At 38.6% G+C, this 27,568-nt stretch overlaps 1 protein-coding gene across 4 annotated transcripts in view; it reads right to left on the bottom strand.

Annotated features, from left to right (window-relative positions):
• ARL15 (ADP ribosylation factor like GTPase 15) overlaps positions 1–27,568 on the bottom strand; it is a 406,381-nt gene that overhangs the window by 205,275 nt on the left and 173,538 nt on the right. For all 4 annotated transcript variants that reach the window (XM_045438124.1, XM_045438138.1, XM_045438145.1 and 1 more), the window contains one exon: positions 1,190–1,398. In XM_045438124.1, coding sequence (XP_045294080.1) covers positions 1,190–1,398 — 209 coding nt within the window. The remainder of the gene's footprint in view (positions 1–1,189; positions 1,399–27,568) is intronic.

Below are 27,568 nucleotides of genomic sequence, written 5' to 3'. Positions count from 1 at the left end.
TGACTACTTAATGATAAACGAAGCAACAAAAAATGGGCACGAGTTCTATTTAGTAAGAAAACCTTGCCTTCTTTACTATTTTCCTAAGACTTAAAATGAAAACTGTCTCGATATAGTATCTCTTCTACTGCTTAGTACTTTAAACTTCAAAGTAAATTATCTAAAACCATCCCACTCACTTACTTAAAAAAAAAAGAAAAAAAAAGCCCGCATTATTCCCATTTTACTGATGGGAAGACAAGCAAAGGAACAAAGCTTTTTGCCTGGGTCCCACATTAAGTGTGAAACCAGTCTGGAGTTAGAACATCTTAGGCGTTTGACTCCTCATCCAGTGTTTCAGACTACAGGGCAGTGTTATTCCTACTAATTATAATATCCTGAAGTCACTAAAGGAAGCACACAATTTTCTGAAGAAGGGGAGAGAAACCTACCTTGAAAGTTACAGGTGTAAAGGAATACATAAAAAGTCTTTATTTCACTGTACTTTGGTTAAAATTCACAATTCAAAATTTAAAAATTATTCCCATATCTTATTCCTTCCGTATCCATGAATCAGAAGCTCTTCTGGGTGAGACACTGATTTTTTTTCGGTCCAGAACTAGACTCATGTTTTTATAGGAGAGATACGCACTAAGAAATGAAATTCAATGAAGAAGATAAAGAACGGGTCCATATTAAAGTGTTTGGTGGCATGGAACTTGCAAGATAAGACATCAATTTTCAGCCTGGCTGGTTACAGAATAGGACTCATTGCTTCTAGTCAACAGTGAGCATTTCAGAGGGACAAGAACATGACATCTGAGGGCAAGTGATGCATGGTGACACGCATGAGGCATTCCTTGAAAAGCTGGAGAAAAGGAGAATGAACTAAGTAAGCTAGCGGGGTAAGAAATGCTAAATCACCAAGCCTGCAGCCTTTTAAAGCAGATGAGAAAAATATTCAGATAAGTCCTTTAACTTTTGCTAAAGTTAAAAAAAAAAAATAATGATGCTTTCCAAGTGGAGAAAGGTATATAAACAATAATTTCTATAGATTGATATAGTCTTTCTACTTTCTCAGAAAACTAGGGTTTCGTGTTGGAAAACACCACAACCAGCATATTCCTAATTACAGACAAGTTTTCAGATTCCAACGTGCAGCAAAACCACAGCACACAAGACAAAGGCTTGTCACGTTCATGAGACATACCTCTTGGACTGATCGAGCAGCTGGCTTGTCTTGATGATTGGCCAATATTAAAAAGGGTAAAGTGCATAACTGTGGGTGCTGGAGAGCTGAGTGCAGTTCATTCCTAGCAGTTTCTAAATCATCTTCTGAAGAGGCACTGTCTAATACAAATATTACCCCTTGAGATCCTTGGTAGTAGCGGCTCCAATATTTCCGGATATTATCAGCCCCTGTCAAAAACAAAACAAATTCTCTTTTTAAAAATAGCTTTCGGCAACTGAAAAAGACTCAACAGTCCTGTTAGTGTTCCCAACACTAATTCCTACTGGAAACCAATGTAGCTTTTAAAAATTAAGTGCAGAGAACATGGTTGATGAGGACCAAGGCATGAGAGCCAACAGGTGGATGTGGCCTTGAAAGAGAACACCCAAGTTTATCAGTCATTCTTTATACCTTTCTTATCAAAATATGTGAGAAAGAACTAAGATAGTTGTTTTGATTGAAAGCCAACATTTTTTTCAGATTTTGCTTACTAGTCCTAAATAAAAACTCCACTCTTTATAATCAGAGTTTGAGCCTAACTCAGAGAGTAGTGTAACCCAGCTAGCTGTTCACTGAAGCTTTATCCCAGACAATGAACATGATCCTGAGGACAGTTTCTAAAAGAACTACTTGCTGATCATGACAATAAGGCATGACAGCCTTATTTAATTTCATCTAGAAAGTGAAAACTACTAGCACAATATTTTTATGTATCAAAGTGCTGAAATCTGTGATGAATTAAATACTTGATACATTTGCATAAACCCACTTGGCAATGGGCATACTCATGGTCTTGATATGATGGAAGTGTTCATAAAAAGACATGGAGATTCTCAGCATCCAAGGCCACATCTTATTCCTCTTTGTATTTTCAACATCCAGCATTATGTATAACTCAAGGTTCAGTACAGGAAAGAGGAAAATGAGGGAAGGAGGAAATGAAATTATACACTAATTAGGCTTTATGGATTTTCAGACTAGAAAGACCTGTAAAGACTATCCAGTCCAACTGTCTGAGGAACCTGGGGCCAAGAGAGGTGAAGTGACTAATCCCCATTCATGTGTCTAGTAAATCTCAAAACTGAGATTTGCATCTGAGTAGACAACCTGTCCAGGGAGGGCATGGGCATTTCCTACTACATCAGGATAAATGTTTCATTTATTTCCATTCTATTCATCAATAGCATGGGCAGTCCATGGTGTGTATGTGTGTGTGTGGGGGGGGGGGGGGGGCATGGGACTATTGGTTATACAACAAAAATTAGATAAAGGTATTTCATTAATTTAGTGTATATGAGCAAGTCTTAACCAGTTAGTAACTACATGTTAGCCCTCCATTGAATATTTAGCTCCTATATTGGATATACTGCACTAAGTGTTAGGAATAAAGGACTGGAGTTGGTGTGCACTAACTGACAAGAGCCAAATATGTGCATCTCTTCCCAACTCTGTATTCAATGATGCCATACTGGTAGCTTCAAACTGGATAGGGTGGGAATATTTTCACCATCGAAATCAACGAAAGCTATCATCAGGTCTTTTCTTCCCCTAAGGGCCAACACACCACTGGAGGGCACTAAGAAGCCCATATTTTTCTGTGAGAAATAGAAAAAAAATTAATAAAGTAATAAAGCTCTGTAGAGAGGTACTCATTAGGCGTCATGAGCACAAGAGATGAGGCATCTCAACCAGGCTGGGCAATCCTCTTAAAAAATAATAGTTACCAAACAGCTACCATTTATTAAGCACTTCCTACATTCCAGGCATGGTGCTAGGGTGCTAGGTGTTCTTTCAAAAGAACAGCTCATAGAATTCTTACAGCCACCCCAAGAGGGAGGTATAATCGATTCAGGATTTAAAACTTAAATTTCAGATTTTAAAATCCAGGGTATCCATCATAATCCTATACTGAAATACCCAGCTATATAAGAGCATCAAGGATATTTAATGTAGAACAACCTTAAATATGTAAAAACATGGGATGTGAACAGGGTTAATGCAGATCAGGCAACTTTCAACCAAGAAAACAGTACAAAACAAAACAACTTAAGCCACAGATTTAATATAGGTAGTTAGTTACGTAAGTGACGGTCTAAGAAAACAACAGAGCCACTGAAATCAGCAACACTTTAAGCCAGGTTCCCCAGGCACAGAGTCTGAGACCGCATTTCTTGAACACCTGATTATAGACAGTGCTGTCAGGAGAAACCTGGAGTGAAAGAAGCAAGCTAGAATTGGGGAAGGGGCTTGGCAAAGATCTGGTTTCAAAAATCTACCCTCAGCTTGATCCAATGAGGAGCTCTAGAGCATGGACTCAACCACAGAAGTTGTCCAGTCCAAAGACAAGGAGGCTGGGCTGCTATACCCCGGTACAGTCATTGGCTATGAGCCACCCCTAGGGAACAGGAGGGGGTAGGGGTGTGATCTCATACTCTCCCAGACATATTTGGTTGAGGCAATTACTGTCAGCCAAGGGCAGGCCTCTGGAGAAGGGTACAGGTGTGAGTCATTAGCAGCCAATACTCGAAGCAGCTGGGAGATGGATGCACTGGCCCAGTAAAGGAGATCTGGGTAGGATACCAACAGCATCTGCTACAAGCTACATCCAGACATTATCCATATGCTAGAGAACCATCCATAAGTTTGAGGAGCAAAAGTAGCAGCAGTGTTACCTGATGGTAAATGTTTAAGACAAAAATAATGTGTGTGTATATATCTGTACATAAATTTATTACAAATTTTACTAAAAGGTGTGTAGCACGCAATTTTCATATAATATACGCAACATGCTTTACTGTAAATTCTATAGAGCTCATTAATTCTCACAAAATGCTTTCACTGATTTTGCCCAACTTCTGTAATCATAGCCAACCAACAGTTGCAACTGACCAAGTGCAGTTCCAAAATAAGTGGTGGTGGTGCTAAGTGTTTTTACATGTATTAACTCATTTACTCTTGACCCTCTTAAGAGGTAGGTATTGTTATGGCTCTCATTTTATCAACAATAAAACTAAGACATGAAACAATCACATAATGTGGCCAAGGTTACACACCTAAAATATTTATCTAGGTCTAATGTGATTGAAATAGAAGGATCATTGACTGGAAAGGTGATAAAACTCAACAAAAAACTCTACTACCACATAAGCCAAGAGGGGGGAAAAAGCAACTTATCAAAATAAAAGGTACCTAACATTTCTAGCCAATTAATTAAATGAATATTTTTAAGTACTCTTCTATACAAGTCACTAAGCAAGGACCTATAAGAAATATTTAAAAGTCCCTGATTACCTTAGATCAAACCCACAAATTCTTTAAAGTAATAGTTACTACAACAAGGCCTGTAAATACATCTTAATAAATATGGCCATAGCATTAGAGGGGTGCAGAGAATTAAGTATAAAGAGAAGAATACTGGTTGAATGTTTCAGTGGAAATTTTCTATTGGAAATACACGAAATCTAACTCATGAGGGTCTTTTTCAACAAGAAACTATTTCCATCTGCCACATTTGGGAGCACAATAGGACACCAGAAAATGGTAAGACAAAATGACCTTAAGTCCAATGACTGTTGACGGATGAAACAAATCCAAAGAGAAATGCTGGAATTTCTTAAAACATCCATTCTATGATATACTATGTGGATGATAACTTATTAGTAATGAAAAGACCCTTTTCTTTAGTCTCCTGCCACACAGCTATCTGTCCAATCTTAGCATGTCTAATGTTCATCACAAACACTGGGCTTGGAATCTGAAATTCCAGTTCAGCCTTTTGCACAATGGCTTTGGTCATCAGGGTTTCTGGATGAAACCCAGAGTACCCCAGGAAACCAGGAATGGGGTGAATGGTAGTATCAGGTTGGTTGGCCCAGCTGAGAGGACCTTAGATGAGCCACCAGATTAAAATGAGAAATAGACAGGTCATTAACCCAGCTGCCAGATGCTCTGAGAAGTGAGCCTAACTGGGAAAACTAGGAACAGAGTTTGATGTCCACATCCCAACAGGCCTCGCCCATAAACCAAGTCTAAGGGAAGTAACACACGCAGGGCATCACATCACATCATAAATGGTCTGGGGCCACTCATTTTAATGACTGAATAGCGCATGCTCTGTGTCACTTAAATTGGTATAAATTGGTATTAAATTGGTCACTTAAATTGGTATAAAGAGGTTAAACACCAAATCCAAACCTGGCCTGTATTTTGTATTCAGATTAAAAAAAAAAAAAAAGGGTGTATTAACAGTAGAGAGGTTGGGGAGGTGAGGGTGTTACCCTGTCTCTAAATTACCCAAAGTCTGATACTGCCTTACTGAAGGTTGTAAGGAGCCCTTGGTATCCTAAGAGTTCACTCAGAAAGCCAATCAACCAGGAGAGCCTAGTTCAAGCTACTACAAGAGAAAAGATAGAAGATGGGAGCATAACGTGTCTTCATTATGCAAGGTTCTTTTGTATGGCACACTATGGACAACTATGGCAACATTCCCTTATTTATTAATTCCTCTAATGGATGTTTACTGAACACCTGGCACCATCCCAGGCACTGGGGACATACTAGCAAACAAAACAGACAAAAGCTTCAGTCTTCATAGTGCTTACATTCTTTATCAGCAGGGCCAGTCTACCAGTATAGAGGTTAAAAATGCCAAGTATTTGTTTTTCAAGCTCTCTCTTGCAGCATGGACAGATGACTCAGTTTTGGCAAACTGGGATTCAACACAGGTCTGCTGGGAGCTTTTGGGAAAAACTGTGCCCCTCAAAAAAAGGGAGATGCTCAAAGAGAGTCACTTCTCTCTTCTAGCTTTTAGATTCCATTAGATGATAACCTTCCCAGCAATCTTGAAGAAGACATACCAACACATGAGGAGGTCACAACAGGAAGACAGAAAGCCTGGGTCCTTGAGAACATCGCTGAGCAGCGGTACCAACCACTTATTGTAAGAACTCTTTATTTTGTGAACATAGTGAATGCCTAATTACTCGTGCCGATTTCAAAGACTATTTTATTATTTGCAGCCAAAAAAGATGCTTAGCTCCCTTAAGTTAAAAGGCTGTAGAGGTAAGTTTCTTAAAAGAATTTTTCTTTGAAAGATGAAACCATTGAACTAAATAAACAGGGATACACAGGAGTCAACAATAAAAACAGCAGTTCGAAGTTGTCCCTATGGAAAATCTGATCTCTAGATCAGTGATGTCTAACTGAACTTTCTGTGATGGAAAAAAAAAAAAAAAAAAAAAAAGCCACTAGCCATTGTGGCTACTGAGCACTTGAAATGTGGCCACTGTAACTCAAGAACTGAATTTTATTAAAATTTACTTAAATTTGAAGTTTAGACACCACACGTGTCTGGTGGCTACTGTATTGGATAGTGTGTTCTAGATATTCCTCTAACTTACTGCTGCCTTGAGCGACTGCTAGAAACCCCTAAGAAGAAAACAGTTAGAGATCTGATCCCATCTCTGAAAGGAAAAGCCATGCAGCCATGCTGGTATAGGAGTAGGTGTGGTCACTCTGATCCAAAGACAAGTGTGCCAAAGGGTGACACAACAGGCTAACCAGGACGAGGGTGTCCACTAGGGTCACCCTGTTATGGCATATAGACTCAGGATGAGGAGTCAAGATTGTCTTCTCTTTCTATCCTCTTACCACAGTCTTTAGAAAATGGAGAATATTTTCTCTCTGAAAAACTTAATGAGATTGGAGACCCATAAATGAAGCCAATTTTGGAGAATTTTAATTGTAAATTAATTCTTCAAATTTTAGTGAAGGAGGATATATCCTCGGGACACAAGTGGCATCAGCCAGTATTACTTTAAGAAGAGTGATTTCCAGCACAGGGAGAAAATGTTCAAGGGCAGGACAGGAGAAGGGACAGAAAAGTATTAATTTTAAAATCTTTTTTTTACCCCTCCCATATATGGAATCTTGGTTTTTCTGATGGGTGGCTCCTTCATTCTTTTTGTCTTCTATATATCAGACCCACTCAATCTGTTTTTAAAAACCGAAATATCCAAGAGTCCAGGAGGACTAAGACATGCATATCTAAACTCAAACTTTTGTTATGGACTCCCCCCAGCCCCTGAAAAAAGCACCGAAGTATCTTAAATTAAGCCCTCTTTAAGTGCTCAATACAAAGTATAAAAATGTGAAGATTCGAAGTCAAGTTCTCTGAAGGGAGGTGTATTGTCTTATTTTGCTTTCAGAATAAAAAAAAAAAAACATTCTAGATAATAAACAGAAATGTGGTCTGCATGATCGAAGAACCATGAACAGGATAAACTGTTGAGCTGGAGGAGACCAAAGTCCTCAGGCTCACAGTGAGATGAGCTGAGAACACCCATATAGAATATAAAAGAGGGTTCACACCTAGTCGTCATCCACCCCCGCCTCACCGACATATTACATCACATCTAACCTTGTAAAGGTGTTTATATACATCACCACACATAACTTTTTAGGAGTTATTATCCTTATTTAATGGATGAAGAAATTGGGACACAAAGTTTAAACACTTTCCTCCATATCCAGCTAATAAATGGCAGATCTAGAATTCAAATTTCGGACTGATTCCAAAGCCCATGTACTTTTCTACTACATGATGCTGCTTCACAGAGAGTATAGGAGGCTCCAATGAAAGGGAGAGAAGAGGAGAAAACACATTCCAGTGGGGACGGCATGGCTGGGAGCATAAGATAAGAGGAAATTAGGAGTGGGTGGGTGGTGGGGCACAGTAAAGAGAATGAACATGAGAGAAGCCTGAGCTGGTGACAAGTAATGACCAGTGTAAAGACAGAATGTGGATGGCTTTGTAAGCCAGGCAGTGTCTGGGCTTGAGGCAGCAGTAAATGGGGAATTATTACAGAGCCCTGGGGAATACTACCTGGCAGCTGGTCTGGTCTTGCTTAAGGGTCCTGTTGACCATCCATTACCTGTCATGGTAATGTGATTATGGTAACTGTATTTAGAGTAGACAGTACTACCTACTCATATCTGAGTTTCTTCCAGTCCTAAAGCCTCTAGATTTCATAAATCTTATATATTTTATTTAAGAGAAAGCGAGAACACGCATGTAAGCAGGGGTGAGGGACAGAAGAGGGAGAGGGGGAGAGAGGGAATCTCAAGCGTGCTCCGCATGGTGCTCAATCTCACGACCCTGCGATTACGACCTGAGCCAAAATCAAGAGTCCGACACTCAATGAGCAACCAAGCGCCCCTAAGATTTCATAAACCTTAAAAATGAATACTCTCCACACTCTTGGACACGCAGCTAACTGCATATCTTGAAAAAGATTTGCTTATTAAGGTCTTCCTGTGTTTATTGGAAATCTATGAAAACATGTGGGCAAGAAAGAGTTCTTCCTTCTCCCAAACGGTGTAAGGGAGTCAGCAAATATGTAAACAAATAGTCTCTGCCTTATTTTGGATTCCCCCAGTGCAACGGGTTTATTCAAGCCATGAACGCAGGAAATACTAGTGGTAGAGTGAAAAAGTGGGGGAGGGAAAGAGTCAACCCACAAGAAGAGCTACCCAGCCAACGAACCACTGTGGGTAGCCTGAGCTTACTCATACTAAAACTGGGAGCCAGGCACCAGTGGGGAAGCATTTGGGTCCTCATTCACCTACCTCCCATTAGTGGTTGCTTGAGGAGGGCTAGGCATTATTTTCCTAGCATCTCTAGCTTTGCCAAGGCACTGAGGTCTCAATAATTCTTGAGAGTGAAGGCCTAAGACCCCATAAGGGTTTTAGAATAGTGCATACTCGTTATCTTTAATATACAACGGGGACCACTGAGGTCCACTAAATCTCAGGCACATTTGGAGTCGTTTTCCAGCAGAAATAAGCGTGTTACACTGAACCATCTTTACACTCACGCTATCTCGTGTCCAAAGATAGGTCAGCCAGAGTTGGAAGTACAATTGCAAAATTAAGAGGCCTATATGGGAATCGTACTAATCTCCTTGGTCTCATTATGTTGGAATTCCAACAGTGGTCACATGCTTTAGGGACTAGAAATGTTATGATAATGTGTGCAACCTTGGACTTGTGCAATCTGAACTTCAAATAGCACACCCCCAGAAAATTCTGAAGGTAGTTCTTAGCCCACCTTTTAAAAAACAAAATGTGCGACACTATACAAAAACTGATGCACTAGTTGCCCTGTTCTCACCTTATCCTGCTCCTAACAAATATTCTGGATGTCTGTGTTACTCAAAGCACAACTGTACATCAGTACCTTCAGCGTTAAGACCTAACAACCATACCTGAGGACTATGCCTGCCATCTGACACCTGCCCTCATCCATGTTCTCACTCTGGTCCATACCCTCAACCACTTTCCACCTGGATCACCAGAATGACTTATCTAACTGGTCTCCATGCTTCTGTCAAGCCAGTGCTGATTAAATGTTTATTTATTTTTGAGACAGAGAGAGACAGAGTGCAAGTGGGGGAGGGGCAGAGAGAGAGGGAGACACAGAATCTGAAACAGGCTCCAGGCTCTGAGCGGTCAGCACAAAGCCAGTGCTGATTAAATTATTAATGTTTGTCCAGGAAACTAGCTCAAGCTGTATCACCACACTGCTCAAGAACATCAAATGCCTATAATTTGGAATTCCCAAGCTACATGACTTAGCATTTACAGTTCTCTGTGATCTGGCCTCAGCTGACCATTCCTACCACTTGTTTCCATTCTGCTCCTTGTACAATCCACAAATGCAACTTGTCTCTCCTGGACCAGACCAGGCTTTCACCCTCATGCCTTTAGTTGTGTTATCCCCTCTGCCTGGAGTTCCTGCCACGTCAGTTCTTGTACACTGAAACCACCACCTGCTTGTCAAGGGCCAGATCTCCTACTCCACCAAGACTTCCATAGTCTTCCAGCTGGAAATCATTTCTCAGAAGCTTTTAATCTATTTCTCTTGGTGCTGTTCGTAATTGTTTCTACCCTGTAGCATAGTTATCTGAATATATGTTTCATCTTCCTGGTTAGACCGAAAGAGACATCTGGGAGTTTTGTGCATTTATGTGTCTCATTTCCACACTCTGAATGCATCTAACATAGTCTTATACAATCATTTTTTCAATGAACTGGTTAATCTTTTATAAAACATTTACTCAGATTTCTCGTATGCAGAATATAGAATTCACCAAACAAAACACGTCATAAAGAAACGAGCGAAATGTGTGTGTGTGTGTGTGTGTGTGTGTGCGCGCGCACGCACGTGTATTTTGTGGATGGTAGTAGTTTGTTGGCTTAGCATGTAGTTATGTTTCTGGCACGTACTCTGCGAAGAATCATTCGCCTGACATTTTCTATTGAAAAAAATTTTTAATTCCACATACACAAAATTATTTCATGGCTTTGCCTCTCTCAGAGTTCTGTTTTAGTATCTGGAAATGTGAACCATAACGTTGCATGTGCTAAGCACTGTACTAAAACACAAATAAGAGCACTGCCCTGTGCTCTCTGTGATCCATCAGCCTGCCTGTCCTGATGTTCGGCAAAGCAAGCAGCCTTGAGAAACTGAAAGTGTGGAAAGAAAAAGCTGTGGGAAGAGTTGTGGGAAAATGTTCCCCTCTGGACTCCGGTAACAGCCAAGGGCCTACTGCCTAGAAGACCCACAAACCCAAGGTGATCACAATTTGCATGACTCCACATGTTTACTAAGCAGCAAATTCCCGAGCTATCGGCCTAACACAAAAAGCAAAAAAGCACATTTTATGGTATTCTGGAAAATCTGGTGGCTAGAGTAGGAAAGCTAGTCTGGGAACAATTTTGTTGAAATTGCCATTGACTAAAGCAACAAATTGGGAAGAGCCACAATGAGAATTTTCTGGCTGAAGTGGAAGGTGTTTGTTCCATAGTCAGGGTGAAATACAATCGTTTAAAACTGCAGAAATGCTATGGCATTCTAGTGTAGCTTCCATTTCCCCCCGCCACAAGTTTTTATTCTAAAGTTTAACTTATACCAACCATGTGACAAAATGGACGGATGACATGAGGTTCTAGATGAACATAAATTCACACCCACAGAAAAACTTTAAAACTATCAGCTTTGACCTTCAAAGGTAGAGTATTAGTCTCTTAACTGTAATTTCTATTCTGTGATTAATTTGACCTCAAAAAATTACTAATAACCTACTCATGTAATAAAACCTTAAGGGGAATTCTGCTTGGTCCACAACATTTATTTGAACCCATCCCTATCTACCCTTTTGTCCTTTAGTACTCTGTCATTCTTGACGGAAGGTTTATCACAACTCCTAAATGGAGATTTCAGTTTTCTCCCATGGATTCTTTGTGTTCTATTTGTTGCAACCCTATGGATTATACAAATTCAGTGAGGATCCATGTTTAGGCCTAAGCATAAAAGAGGAGAAAAAAAAAAAAAACAACAAAACAACTGCCTAGGCTTCAGAGAAATGACACCAGTGTTTAATAATGTACATAAGCTAGTATACATTATAATCTGAATTATGCAATTGGGCAAGTCAAGGCACTTTACAAATTATAAAGAAATATGGGCAGTTGTCAGCGTAGGGATCAGTTTATACTCCAAAACTTTTGGAAAGCTCCAATTTTTTCAGAATTTGGCACACAATTTTCCTTGAAAATAAGCCAATGCACTGGAGTTGGGTTTAGTCATGAGAGGCAGGTTAGCTCTGATAGAGGATAGGACAGCAGAGAGATTAGCATGCACTCTTAAGTCAAACTTACTGGGTTCAAAACCTAGTTCTGTCACATGTCACCATAGTGACCTTGGATAACTGGCTTGTTGTAAGCCTTGGTTTTCCTTTGAATAAAAGGAAAAAATAATACTTAGGTACCCAATAGGAGTGCTTGGAATGTTCTATATGTTCAGTAAGCCTATAACTTACTGAACTATAGTGCTCACCTAAATGCCTGAGTCAGGAATTTTTGCATCTATCTGTAACCCACTCTCTTGCACTCAGTTTTTTCATAGCTTTTAGGTAAACACGCCACTTTCACCAGGTCTCTTTATCCATCAACTTTGCTAAGTCTATTCAAGATCTTCCTTGCTAGGTGGGTTCAATGCTATGTCTCTAGGTGTTTACGCAGACTCTGGCACAGAGCAGGCTCTCCGTATTTGTTGCTGAAGTGAGTAAGTGAAAGAAAGATGAATACGCGCATTATATGCCCATGGATTTGAGTAGAAGTTGTCTCATTTTTATATAGTCTAAAACACCCTTCACTGCTCCCTCGGTTCCTTTCATAATTCTTGTCTGAAATGCTCTTCTCTCTGAGCTGTTTTCTAAAGCAGGGGAATTCCTTTTTGTCCTCCAAAGTAAGCTTTTCCTCTGTCCTTCGAAGTTGCCATTATAAAGGGAAAGTGGAGATAAGATCACTCCACTTCAGACAATTCCAAAAGAATAAACTCTGTAACCACAGCTGGATGAACCACTCATTAAAGTGTCCTTAAAGTAATCAGACTTCTTTTTTGTTTTACACAGTTACTATATATTTAAAAGAGATTAGCTTACTACATCACATATGCCATTAAACAGACTCTTTTTCACGTGTAACCGTATCATTAAATCAATAATCCCCAACCTTCTTAGAAGCTATGCAATGTCTCCAATTATCTCAAGAGGCAAGTGGAACTCTCAAAATGAAATTAATTTTAATTTTAAAATAGTAGTATATCTGTATCATCCAGCACTTGGGGACAGGAGGTTACAGAAAATAGTGTCACCGCATAAAACGATTAGGCATCAGTACACTAGCCAAAGAGAAGACAAAGGAGTTTGAAACATTGCCTGAGGTCAAGCACTTCACTTCCAAATAGTTTCTCATGAAGAACACACTCAAAAGAAAAGAGACGTGCAATTTAAATGATGCTAAGCCTACTGTCTTATTTTTATTTAGATTGGGATAGTTAAAGAATATATTTGCCTGGGAATAGAGAAGAGATTATATGAAAGAAATATTTATTAGGTATCCCAAAGGGTTCCAGAATGCTGATTTTCTTAAAGCTGTGATATTAGGCTAGGAGTTAATTTCAGAGCTGACTAACGAGGACATGTCTCTCCATTCATGTCCTTCTTATTTTAGATAAATGAAACAATTATAGAGTGGACATGTATAAAAGTATGGCTATCAGACATAAATAAGATCAGGATCCTTTAAAAAAAAAACTATTTTCAACCCATTTATCATATACTGTTGCTATTTTGAAGTTTCTCTTATATACAAATGGCTAAAGCACACAAACAGCAATTAGGAGAGGAAAAACACGCTACCTACCCCATCCCCAATCTTTGGTTTGTATTCTTCAAGATTTATCCCTTCTTTAATTAGAAAAATGATGGTCTTGCTATAAACCTCAAGAATCAGATCATTTCATTCAGTGCACACACTTATGTGCATACACACATGAACACAGTCTCTTATTTACAAATCAATCTAAGGCTATGTATCCTTGTAAATAACCAATGTTGAAAATGATTTCTGCACAGAAGTAGGCGACATTAAGAGAATGACCCACACTTTTCCTTTCCATAAAGCCAGCGACCACATCTTCTCTTTATACCTGCCATATCAGAGTCACAGGTACTCAAATACAAGATTTCTGAGTTTACATGAGGAAGATTCTGTCAGGAAAAGCACATGATCATCCCAATGCAAATAATCGAAAGTCTCGCAGAGACATTAAACAGCAAAGGCTACGGAGGCAGCCTCCAAGATGGCTACCAATGATCTCCACTTCTTGGTACTGAGGCCTTTGTGTCATCTCCTCCCTTTGAGTGTGGGATGGTCTAGTGCCTTACTTCTAACCAACAGAATGTGGCAAAGGTGATGGGATATTGCTTCCCTGAGTAGTTACAAAAGACTGTAACTTCCATTTTTTTTTTCAACGTTTATTTTTATTTTATTTTTGGGACAGAGAGAGACAGAGCATGAACGGGGGAGGGGCAGAGAGAGAGGGAGACACAGAATCGGAAACAGGCTCCAGGCTCTGAGCCATCAGCCCAGAGCCTGACGCGGGGCTCGAACTCCCGGACCGGGAGATCGTGACCTGGCTGAAGTCGGACGCTTAACCGACTGCGCCACCCAGGCGCCCTGTAACTTCCATTTTAATAACAGATTAGCTCTATTGCCTTCTCAATCAGGATGCTTTTATGAAGCAAACTGTCATACTGCAAAGGCACATGAGCCAAGGAACTGAAGGCATCCTCTGGCCAACATGTGGCCCTCAGTTATCCAACCCTGAGGAACTGAAATCCACCAAGAAAAATGTGATCTTAAAAAGGGATCTTTTATGGCCAGAGATTTCACTGTATAGATATGTCACATTCTGCCTGTACATTCATCTGCTGACAGACATGTTGGTTGTTTCTGCATTTTGGCTTCTGTGAACAGAGCTGCTATGAATACTGGAGTACAAGGTTTTGAGGGTTTTTGTTTGTTTGTTTTTTGTTTTTTTTTGAACACCTGTTTTCAATTCTTTTGAGTATATAACTAGGAGTAGAGTTGATGGGTCACATGGTAATTCTATATTTAACTTCAAAAAAACCACGCATTCTTTTCTTGATAAAGTCTTTAAGTTTGCGGTCAATTGTTACATAGTGATAGATAACTAACAAAGTTAAAAACCAATTTTCAGTTAGACAGCAACTTCTACAATGTGAATTCATGAACCAAATGGGGAAAAAACTTACCCTAAGTCTTACCGGCAACTCATTGTTGCTCTACGTCAATACCATCTACCGATTTCTCAACATGCTTCTTTCAGAGGCGACATTAAAAAAACGTTGTGAGGGCTTACTGAGTGCCGTGTACTGTGCTGTACAGTGCACGTCAGAAAATGAAAGAGACATGGTCTCTGCCTTCACAGTGCACAGATCTCCAATTAAGAATTCTCAGATTTTCCCCAGAATTCTTTCTTCTCACTTTACACGTCCTCCTTAGAAATGTCTTTCCTCCTCCTGTTTCACTTACTTCTACTATCCTGAAGACAGCCGTTCAATCCCTCTTATCTGATTTTCTCTAAAGCACCAACATTCTGATTTCTTACAGTGTATCATATATGCCCTTCTAAAGTTTCCCAGGTATTTTAAACTCAACTTGTCCCCTTATGACCCCATTCTTGCCACACATTCTTTTCTAAACCAGTCTCCTGGATTCCCTGGTCTAGGGATTGACAGACACCCAAAGTAGAAGAGTCATACTTGAGGCAGCTGGGTGTCTCGGTGGCTTAAGTGTCTGACTCTTGGTTTTGGCTCAGGTCATGATCTCACAGTTTCATGAATTCAAGCCCTGCATTGGGCTCTGCACTAGCAGCAAGGAGCCTGCTTGGGAATCTCTGTCTGCCTCTCTCTCTGCCTCTCCACTCATGCAGTCTCTCCCTCAAAATAAAATACACTTTAAAAAGAGTCATGCTTAACCCCTTATCTCTTTTTCCTAGTAGTCAATCATCAATCACCCAACTTTACTCTCTGTGTAAATGCCAAGCTCTTGGACACTTTGAAACTTCACCATGCATTTTTCCTCTGTTTTTCCCCTGCTCCACTCATGTCTTACCTAAAAACAAAACAAAACAAAACCCTATGCACATTGTAAGTCTACATCTAAACATCTCCTCCACTGAAGCTTTCCTTCATTTTCACAAAATTGCTGTCTCCATCCTTTGTTACTCTAGAGCAAACCGTGTATCCCTTGAATGTTAGGATACTTGTAACATTGAAAGTGTTTCTATACGTCCAGTTCCTTGTGATTATCCTGGACTGACAATCTATACCAATTTTTTTGTATATTTCAAGGGCCTAGTATAGGAATAAGCATATAGTCTTCAATTAATTTACGTGTGAATTAAAAACAGTCATCTGATTTATATTACTCATTCACTTGATCAACTAACAAGTATTTATTGAGTGGCATCTATGTCCCAGACATAGCTCTGGGCACCAGGCATACAGTGGCCAACCAGGTAGATGTGGCCCTTGCCTAACTCATGAGCTCATAGTCTAGCAGGTCACTGAACTGATAATACCTTTATGACATGATGTCATTTAGGCTTCAATTTACATGTGCTGCAAAGTATTTCCCGTAACAGCATATATATTCTTCTGATCCTTAAGTAACAATTGGAAAGTTAAGTTTCTTTTAGAGGAGCTGTAAATAATTTTACTTCCAATGTTATCATCACTGCATTAAGAAGAAAAATTAAAAAAAAAAAAAAAAACCCAACCTCTCCCCACCCTTGCAATCTCAAGACATATGACTGTACAATGTATCTAAACATATATGGGATCCCCCAACTATCCAGAACACAGCTAAAAACCAGGAGCCATGGGGTAGCCAACAGAAAGGCCCCAAATTAACATTCTAAAGCTCACATGCTTAACCACTCTAAAAAGTCCCTCAGGCCCACACGAAAATCTTGCCTAGAAAAAAAAAAAATGTGATCACACTTAGTTTCTTGGCTCCCTGCTCAGAGCATATTAGAAGTAGTAAATCATTATGTGGGAGACAGGAGAAATAGAAACCACCAGAGTCAGGCACGTGGACAGTAGCAAGAAGAGACAGCTACGAAAGAAAGCAAATCAGAAAATCCGAATATTTTAAGAGAGGCAAGATCAACATCTATGAAATAAAAATTAAAAAAAAAAAGACAAAGACTAGAAATAAAAGGTATAGCGGTTCTCAGATTTAATGCAGCATGAAAGAGTTATCTACTTCCTCCTGGACAGTATTGTAAAGTTTTTGGTGTTCATCAAATAAATGATGTATTTATACCGATATTTTCATTATTATGGAAAATTTAGAACATATATAAGTAACCAAAAAAGTATGACAAACACCATCACTCAGCTTTGACAACCATCAGTTCTGGCCAATCCAGCCTTACCCTAATTCCTCCTTCATATTATTTTGAAGCAAATTTCAAGTATCATATGATCTCATGAGTAAATATTTTGGTCTATGTTTCTAAAAGACAAGGATTTTAAAGATATAACCAAGATATAAATTACATCGGAAAGAAATTAACAACAAATCCTTAAAATCAAATCTCCAGTTGTTCAAATAATAGCTCAGTACTAAAACTATAACCTCAGCTGTTTCCAAAATGCCCAACTGAGATACTACTATGAAAAGTATAACCTGTAAGGAATTTCAAAGTCTTAAAATCAAATTATAAGGTTTTCAACCTATTCTCAGTATTAGAATCTTAATATTTCATCAAAATCTATTTTTATACTCTTAATTAGTTTAATTGGTTAAATGCCAAGACAGATACAGTAAGTGTTCTAAGAAACACCTTTTTTGCTAATGCAACAGCTAATGGAAATTTAATGTTGTCAAATTATGGTACTATAGTATTTTAAACTTGTTTCTTTAAGGGAAGACCTTTAACAGAAAAATCATCCATTAAGATAATTTTGTCTATAGCCTACAATAGTTCTTTCAGATTTGAAGTGTAACAATTTGATTATTATTTCAAAGCCATATGCTAGTTCCCTGAAATTATCAGAGGTGGTGGTCTGTTTACTTACTGGGGGACCACAGGAAACCTTGAGAGAATTCCATATCATCACCCCGCTGCACTAGTACTGAGCTGTAATTATTCTCAAAAGCAAGTAGGTTGAAACAAGTGTAATGAGACACACCTGAGAAATCTAAAATTTATCACTGATAACCACAATCTAGATAGGAAGTTAAAGAACTTGGAACACAGAAGACTGGGATCTCTTCTTACAATTAAAAGCTAAGGTTCTGAAGGAAAGATCAATAGGATTAGTGGTACTTGAAATGGGAACTGAAAACATGTGGGACATGTGAGGAGGAAGGGGGGAAGAGAAAGAGAGAGAGAGAGAGAATGTGAGAGAGAGAGAGAGAGAGAGAGAGAGAGAGAGAGAGAGAGAAAAGAGGTAGTTTGCTCAGTAGAAAGTTCAAAACAGCTTTAAACTGAAATCAGAAAGAAACTATCCCTTGATAAAATCTCACCTTCCTAACATGTACATACATCGGAAGGATTACAGATGTGTTGAAATTTGGCAGCCATTAGGGTGTCCAGTGGGACCTGGGGCATAATCCCCCCATTTCTTGTCATCACCTCTTGCAGGAAGTGGTTTCTGTTTATCTCAATGTCATAAAAATATTATTTCCCATGCATCTGATGTGAAAAATCTTGGGAAGCATTGGTCAGGTCAAAATAGCTTAGCTGCCATTTGAGGCTCCCAATGGTTTAACCCAAGTGGTCACTTCTATCCTCAAATCCTTCTACACCACTTAGGAAATCTTTGCAGTGGCCAAAATGACTGCTCACATTTTATCTTATACCCATCATGTTCCCCAAGTGCCACCGCCTCTGCATATGTCTTTTCCCTTGGCTGGGAACCTCCTCTCTATCTTTGAGCACAATCTATTCTCAAGTCCTGCATTAAAATGCCACCTGCACCACAACCATTCCTTTTACTGCACTTGTATATCATCTTTTTTCCTCCACTAAAGAGTAGTTATCCATAGTTTTTAATGTCATGTGTAACTTTCTATCTTGTACTATTTTTATTTATGCACAGTTTCTAGTTTGCCAGCTAGAATCAAAGCTCTGACAGCTAAATTCAAGTCAACCCGCTCCAGTTTCAGAGTACCTTTTATATGCTGAAAACCTTTTATACGAGGTGCAGAGGAATAAAAATTGTGGTTCTATCATCAGAATTATTTAGCATTGTTCTTAACGTTCTAGCCAATACAACAAGGCAAGAGACTGATGTAAGAGGAATAACCAATGGAAAGGAGATTAAAATGATCATTATTTGCAGATAATGGCCATATAGCTACAAAGCCAAGAGAATTAACTAGAAGACTTCAATAAATGGTTCCATAAGGTGATTAGAAACAAAATTTAAATGCTTTAAAATCTTTTTACTACTACTAAAAATTTAAAAACTCATGCAATAACAGTAAAATATGCTACTATGGAAAAATCCCAACATTTGAACAAACAGTGCTCGCACAAACAAAGCACCAGGTCATCTCTTTAGACAGGAAGACTAAAAATAGTAAGTATTTCAATTCTTTCCAGATTTACTAGTGAGTTTCATGCATTACCAATCAAAATCTCAAGGGAATCTTTCAACCCCAAAATTCACCTGGAGTAACTGGTGTATAAAAATAGCCTTATTTTCAACATCAAAATGATAAATAGACACAAAGAGACAGGAACAAAGGTGATATACCTAATCTCAGTTATCCAAAACATGCAAACTGAAATTATATGGCACCATTTTTCAGGTATCAAATTGCCTAAAAATATCTAAACGATGTCCTGCAACAATAGAAAAGATGCATGCAACAAGATAATAGAATAGAACCCTATACAGGGACGTATATCTGTGAAAGCTTTCTATAATGCCACTTTGTACTATTTATTATTAAGGGCCTTAAAATGTTTTCCATTCTGCTTTTATTTTTTTTTTCAGTTCTGCTTTTAATATCTAATCTAAAAACCATTCAGTAACTCGAAAATATATGCTTTTATAAAATAATCGGGATATTTGTCAGATCTATACCAAAATACACAGGACAACAGATATATAAAAGATTTGGGAAGTTCTACACAGAAACAGAGTTAAGTTACTTTATAATTAATAATTATCAATTATCAATAATTTATCATTAATAATCAGAAATTGTCAGGGCACCTGGGTGGCTCAGTTGGTTGAGCATCCAACTTTAACTCAGGTCATGATCTTATTGGTTCATGAGCTCAAGCCCCACATTGGGATCACTGCTGTCAGCACAGAGCCCACTTCAGATCCTCTGTCCCTCTCTGTGTCCCTTTCCTGGCTTGTGCTCTCTCAAAAAAAAAAAAAACCAAACATTAAAAGAAATAATTAGAAATTGTCAAGCCGGTGTGCCTGGGTGGCTCAGTCAGTTGAGCATCCAAATCTTGATTTTGGCTTGGGTCATGATCCCAGGGTCATGGGATCAAGCACTGCTTTGGGCTCCATGCTATGTGTGGAGCCTGATTAAGATTCTCATTCATTCATTCATTCATTCATTCATTCATTCTCTCTCTCTCTCTCCCCCCCCGCCCCCTCCCCAACTTGTGCTGTAAAAAATTATTTTAAATAAAAAAATATAAACAAGAAATTGTCAAGCCACATTAAAGAGTCAAAATTACACACAAATGAGACTGAATTAGGAGTACTGATAGATGTACTGAGGAAAACGAGAAAGAGGGGTAAGTTAGTGACAGAACCCCAAGGAGACAGAACGGGAAATGCTGGCAGTACTGTAAGAGCACTGTTCATGGCCAAATACTTGCCTTGTCCAGTTTTGCTAACAGTTCTGCCATCAGAGCCAGATGTCATTAAACATGGCTCCTAAAAAGCCCTCAGTTCTGATAGATGTCTACATTTTTCAGTTGACAATCTCATGGCAAAGAAGATGAGAAAACAACAAAGAGGTCAAATCTCTGAATTTAATTGGGACTATCAAAGAAGAAATGGTGGATAGGTTATTCTAGATACCATAATATCAATGATGGTCATTTATATTAGACTTCAGGGTTTCAACATAATCGGAGGAGGAGAAGGAGAGGAAAAACCAGCCCATGACCTTAATGGAAGATGAAACTACAAGAAGGGAAAAGAAGAGTAAGGGCTAAAACGAATTTATACTTGTAAAAATGTTATGAAGAACAGATAGATAAACAACAGGGTAGGCTCAAAAGAACGATTTCAATCTGTAAAGAGTTAAAAGAAGGTAAATTTGGAGTGAGGAGGGAGTGCACCAAGCTTCTTTAAGTTAATGCAAGTCTCCAGATCCAGACAGATTACATACCAAGATAGCAGAAAAAATCAGACCTCATCACAAAACTCCTCTAAGCACTGTGATACAACCATGAAGAATGGGAAAGTTACCGGGAGACTGAGAATAGGCAAATATCAACCCAGATTAAAAAAAAAAAAATGATAATCATGAGCCATCATGGAGTCACTAAGAAGTCTTTCAAAAATAATTCTCAGTTCCTTCTGGACTGGCTCACCAGGTTGGTACATTTTGGGAATAGCATTGTATGAGATCATTTCAGCAAAATATTTAACAAGTCTCTTGCCGTATCCTTGGGCAAGAAAGAAAAAGTAAATCAGATGACAGTAGTTAGGCAGCATTAGAAGTGATTTAACAGCCATATCCAAAAATTCATGGAGCTGTGCCACGGAAGGGGTTGGGTCTTCTACAATTTACAACCAACCTTGGTTCCCCTAGCACTTTACACATAACTCTATTACAGCAATTAACACAGGGCATTATAGTTCTATAATTACATGTCTATTATTCCCCACAGCTTGTGAGCTCCCTAAAGGAATGATTACATGCTAGTCATCTTGTTATCCCTAGGAGAGAGCATGAGACTGGCTCAAAGTAGACAATTTGATACATGTTTATACATTTTAATTGAATAAAAACTTTAAAGGTATCATTTCAAGATTTACAGATGGCACAAGGCTGTAAGAAATTGCTAATATGTTGGAGGACAGAATAAAAAAAGTCAAAAAGTTCTTGACAAGCTGGAACAATGAGCCAGTGCTTACATAATGAAATTTAATAGAGATATAAGTAATGTCTGGAGTTTGGAACTTAAAAAAATCAACTGTGCAAGAACAGAGGAGCCCTGACTTAAAACAGCTGGGTATTCTGACAGCATAGCCAACGTGAACCAATGAGGTGCTATGGCTTGGACTGTTGACTATAAGAGAAATCTAAGTGTCTGAAAGAAAAGACGTGGTCAGACCACATCTAGAACAGCATGCTTTCAGATACAGGTTTTATAAGGGATTACCACAAAGGTGACCACCAGGATGGTGATGAACCTGGATACTAGTATATAACATGGAAAATAGTTGAAGAAATGAAAGGTATTTAGCTTGGAAGAGGATCTTCCAGAATATATGATAGCAAGTTTCATGTTTGTGAATGACTGTGTAGGGAAGATCTGTTATTTGTTGAGCGTGCTCCACAAAGCGGAAGAGGATCGTTTCAGCAAAGAGGCAGAAAGGTAGATTTTGGCAAATTATCACGAATTGCAATAATTACAACCCTTCAAATATGGCACGTAAACATATACTTTCTGAAACGTTGACTTCCTCACCATGGAAGTATTTGAGACGGTGAAGCCACATTTCAGAGATCTGAAAAGAGCCAATTCCTACCTGATATAATCAGACTGACTAAGTAGCATCTGATTTAACATGTATAGTTTCAGGTTATCTTATATGATGCAAGAGTTGAAGGACAGAATGCCATAACAGGTTTCACATGACTTGTGAGACTCACTTCTGAAGGAAAAAGCATACCCAACTTTCCTGACATTGTTTTGGAGAAGGATGGCTTGGGCCACTGCAGGAAATACACCCATTAACCCAGAGTGACGGTGGAGGAGCCATAAGTCACCGCCATGTCTTGTGTGTCCGGAACTCTCCACATGCCAGCAGGTATGGGAGACCAGGAGCTTCATTCTGTTATGCAGGTACACTATCGAAGTATATAAAAATGCACAGGCAGTCAAGAACAAGTTTTTAAACTCTATAACCATGTTCTCCACCTTTTACATAGACTCTCAGACTGATTTAAAACAATTTTTGCAGCAAAAAAAAAGCTTCGGCTAATTAACGGACTATGTACTTAATAGGCTATTATTCAAGCCACCTTTCAAATACCTTCAATAGCCAGTTATATTACCAGATACACATCTATTTGTTTCAGAATAATTCAAATTATAAGAATTCAAAAGTGAATCAAAACGTGACTTACGTCCAGTGAAATATAAGCAATTTTTCAACACATCTTGACTCCGTGTAAAATATCTGTTTTTGCGACAAACAAGTCTGTGGCATTGATCTTATGCTTCCAGCTGCAACAACTCACATTCAAATTAAAACCATGAAATAGCATCACAGTGTCAAGATTCACACAAACTGATCTTTTAACAGATTGTGAGGGGGGAAAAAAATGAACCATACATTAAAAGAAGAATCTGGAGATGATGTTACACAATAAAAACATCTGAAAGAGCTTAAGCACACAAGCAGACAGAATTCTGGTTTTTGAACTGCATAGGCATAAATGTTACACAAAACTCACTGGCTGCTCTTAAACAATGAATATATCATAAAAAATATTTCTTTTTATAGCCACAGGGCTGAGGGTTTTGCTGTTTATATCTATCCCAGCATACAAATCCATAGTACTGCCAGGACTGTCCCCTCTGACTTTACTGGGAAGCCAGACAGGAGACTGTCCTGCCTGGGTTCTTTTCCATTTATTGAGTTTTGTGTCCAAAACTGGCCCCGGAATCATCCCTTCTTCAGTCGCTATACTCCTGCCTGCCAGTTACAAAGCTCCAAACGTTTCCCTTCCAGCTACAGATATTAAAATGTTTTGTTTTAAAACTCGGTGTAGAACTGTAGGAGCTAACTTTTTGTTTGTTTCAGCTCCCCCAGGTCGGTAAGCTTGCTGCATTGTACAAACAGCGCAACAGCATCCACTGCACATTAAAAACAAGGACGGTGCCAGGAACCAGCAAAGTGATATATTCTAGGTTAGCCATGTCAGGCATTTTCCGGTCCCAAAGACAGTTTCATATGGTCAGCACATGGGCCAAATGATGCACACGTGGCTGTCCTGTACGTGCCCCTCGTGTCCTTCTCTGGTGACCTGCCCCCAGTGAACTCCCTGCACACGTTTCCCAGAAAGGGACGGTATGCAAGAAGGACATGTTCCTCTGAGACTCCTCCTTTTCTGCCTCAGGGCTCACACTGTATTGCTATGGGGCTTTACACTTTGGGATACAATCTGGTCAGCCTCAAATTTTTCTCAGTTCTCAGCCAACTTCCCTTTAAAATGGTACCAGGCCCCAGCCTATCTAAGAGCCATATGAAAAATAACAGACAAAACTTTGAAAACCAATAGTCCAAATAAAAATTTTCGTAGCCATACTGCCGATCAAGGTTAACAATTCAGCTTCTCCCACTGAAAAACCAAGATGAGACCCGGGTAGTTATTAAGACAGGAGGTATAAAAATATGTGAGTAAAGAGCAAGGGCTTCATTTCCAAAGTTTCTATGCTCTTACTAGCTTTCCTTATCTTGTACTCATTATTTCTTTCTTCTTTTCTTCCTTCACAGAGACGTTTTGTCCCAGTTGATGATTGAAGGAGTATGTAAGACTTGAATATCATAAGAGCTGATGGAGAATTTTCCCAAAGCAACTTAACCTGAAGGTACATTTGTATTTGGTAATTGCACATGGTAGGTGGCAGTAATTTTGAAACTCCGTAAGATGGACCAGAAAGAAAATTTCAGAATTTATGCCTTAGAAATGGTCTTGATGATACTTAATCAAATAACTTAACATGTATTGGGACTTCGATACTTTAAAGAAAATTTGGAGCAAAACCTTTTATGACACCAATAATTTTTGAATACTACATATTATTTAATAAAAGCGACTAATGTGTTTCTCTACATAGGGTTTTCTTAAAGCACAGTACAATTCTATGTGTCTGAAAACAGAAGAATCTCAGTAATACTGTAAATAACAGAGGACTAGCATTCTACCGATTTTGGGAAAATCTCAGTGTCTGAGGATGATAATGGTGGTGAGGTGTCCTGTCAGTGTCAAAATCACATTAACCTAAAATCCCAGCACCATATTAAACGAGAATTCTTTTAATCAAAGCGAAGTCAACTATTTTGACCCTTTAAATCTGGGCGGCACTCAATGCTTTTTGTGCAAGGCAATGCCTAAGGGTTTTCCTTTTACCTGAGGAGAGAAAAACTATAATATAGGACTCTGTTTTCACATGGTCTCGTTTTGTTAAATTCCGTCTTAGAATAGTAGGGAAGGTGGTTGATCATGAGTCTCAGACCAAAGACTTGGTAGATAAAACCTTGCAAGACTTGTAAAGTTCACATCCTCATTCCCTAGTGCAAATAAAGTAAATAAATAAATACCTTTACACTCAAAGTATTATCATTTTAGAGAAAGGAAGAATGAGATAGAACAGAAAACTCCAAAACCGTGGTATTATAGCCTCTTTCAAATTACAATGGAAGAAAAAAATCAAGGAAAATTAACATACATTGTTCCTTGATTTTTTTTTTTTCCTTTTCCTTTTCTTTTCGTTCTCCACTGATTAGAAGAGAAACACAATTTGGAAACCTGAAGGAAGGGAAGACATGGGATGGAAAGGTTCATCCAAGAAAAAAGCAGTATGTTGTTGTCTTAGGTCCAGGCAATAACAGGACAAAGGAACACTTAGGGCCCTATGTAGGAGACAAGAAGATGTTTAATGCCTGCAACAAAAGGACTACTATAAAGAAGCTCCAAAACTCAGAACACCAAAACATCAAGCCCACCTAGGACACGGATAGGAGAAGGCACTTGACCTTAAATAGAGGAGAGACAGGGTTGTTTGAAAAAAACAAAAACACATGAGCCATGGCAAAGGCTAATAATAAATATTTAGAAAGAAAGGATCTTCCACCAAGGTATCTGGACTTCATCTGTATTTGTTCTTCTCATTTTTTTTTTTGAGGGGGGGCCCTGAATTGTTACTCCTTCACTGTAGGTAGAGGCATGGGACTGGATTTGGGGTCTTTCCTCTCAGCTCTCTTGCATATATGGACTCTTTCAAGGATTTGAAGAAATAAAGTAACCTCCAAGAAATTTTAAAAAGCAACCACTAATAAAGACATTCTTGGGTTTGGTGTTGCTCTTTTATTCACGGTACAATTCCTGATACACCTCTGTCAAAAATCCCCCAGCATAATTGATTTTTCTTTGAGTCCTCACCGAAATCTGTAGCAAAGGTTTAAAATTCATGACAGTAACACACATAACAAACTCAGAGAAAACAAACCTGATGGAACCTTAAGAAAATGGTTTTATGTTTACCAGTTTTGGAGAATGGAGAGCACTCCACATTTCCATTCTAAAATTTCAGCCACTGCTGCCTGCCCTCATTCTCACCCAGAATTCAGAAGACTACAGAATTAAATGCTTTCAGCTTGAATCTCAGGAATTTTTACGGACACATGTAGAATCTAGAATAACTAGAAAACTTTAAGTCTGTTCAGGGATACATCTAAAACCTTTGGCTATTTTCCAGATTCTAACTTCAAGGCATGATCACTTTGGATCTTTCCACATTACCATTTAAACAGGTTTTCATCTGCTCAAGGAGACCTAATGCTCTACAACTAGATAAATATTTGTTAAAAAAAAAATTAGACAACCATATATAAAAGAGTAACAGCATCAAAGACAGCCCACATTGAAAAAATACCAACATGCTTATGGACTAATCTATTATGTACTATAAATCCCCACACTCGACAACCAAGCCTCTGCATTTTCAATTTAGCAGCTTATATTAATCCGTCCCTACTTACTGAGATTTAATCTAATGAGTAAGAGGGAAAATTCATTGACATCTAAATCTATTTAAAGGACTTTGGAAGAAAAAAACTAGAAAGGGGAAAGAGGTTTTCTACTTACACACCCCAAATTTAAAATGCACCATCACCTTAAAGAACACAGCAGACCCCAAAAGAACTTGTTGGGATCACTAATGGCAAAGGACAGAGAGCAAATAGGTTATGTTCTACCCTCTTAGCGTGTTATGTATAGAATGTAACCAACAAACATACCCATTACCACTCTCAACCAGCCATCTTGCGGACACTCACAAAAATGAAGGAAAAATGCAAATGAAAAATATCTTACTTTTTATGCCAAAGTAAGGTCTGCTTGGAAAACTTTAACCTGAGATACAATCTGGATAGCACAGGATCAGCTCAAGCAGATAATTTAAAGCTGTAGATTCCTGAATGAAAGAGGATATTTTACCCACACGTACAAATCGTGTTCTTAAAACACAAATTATTCCAGTGTGGTCTGGAACCAGATGCTTTTTAATACATTAGTTCATTTGAGTGTTACTGGTTTTTTTTCTCCCCTTCAACCTCCAACTTTGTGTGAGACCTGCATCCTGCCCACTGTGTAATCACCAACAGGAAGATTTTTCATAAATATAACTGCTAAGGTTGGAAAAAGAATACTGTAGCACTAAGGTTTTGAGTATCCCTGTGGAATGAACCACAACTGGTTTACTCTGAGAAATCTCTCACTCTTTGTATAATGAATCTGTCATATGAATTTCTTTGATTAATTGATGCCGCTGTGCAGACAGATCAATCTGTCTTATTTTATTAGAACTGAGATTTTTAAAATCTACACATTAAATTGACAGATTTGATAACATCTTAATCTTAGTTTTAACTGCTTACATATTTAACCTTAACAATTCTGCTACATATGATCGTC

The sequence above is a fragment of the Leopardus geoffroyi genome, chromosome A1 (assembly GCF_018350155.1).
Source record: "Leopardus geoffroyi isolate Oge1 chromosome A1, O.geoffroyi_Oge1_pat1.0, whole genome shotgun sequence".
NCBI classification, from domain to species: domain Eukaryota; kingdom Metazoa; phylum Chordata; class Mammalia; order Carnivora; family Felidae; genus Leopardus; species Leopardus geoffroyi.
Note: the sequence above shows the minus strand (reverse complement) of the source record. Positions and strands in the feature narration are given on the sequence as shown.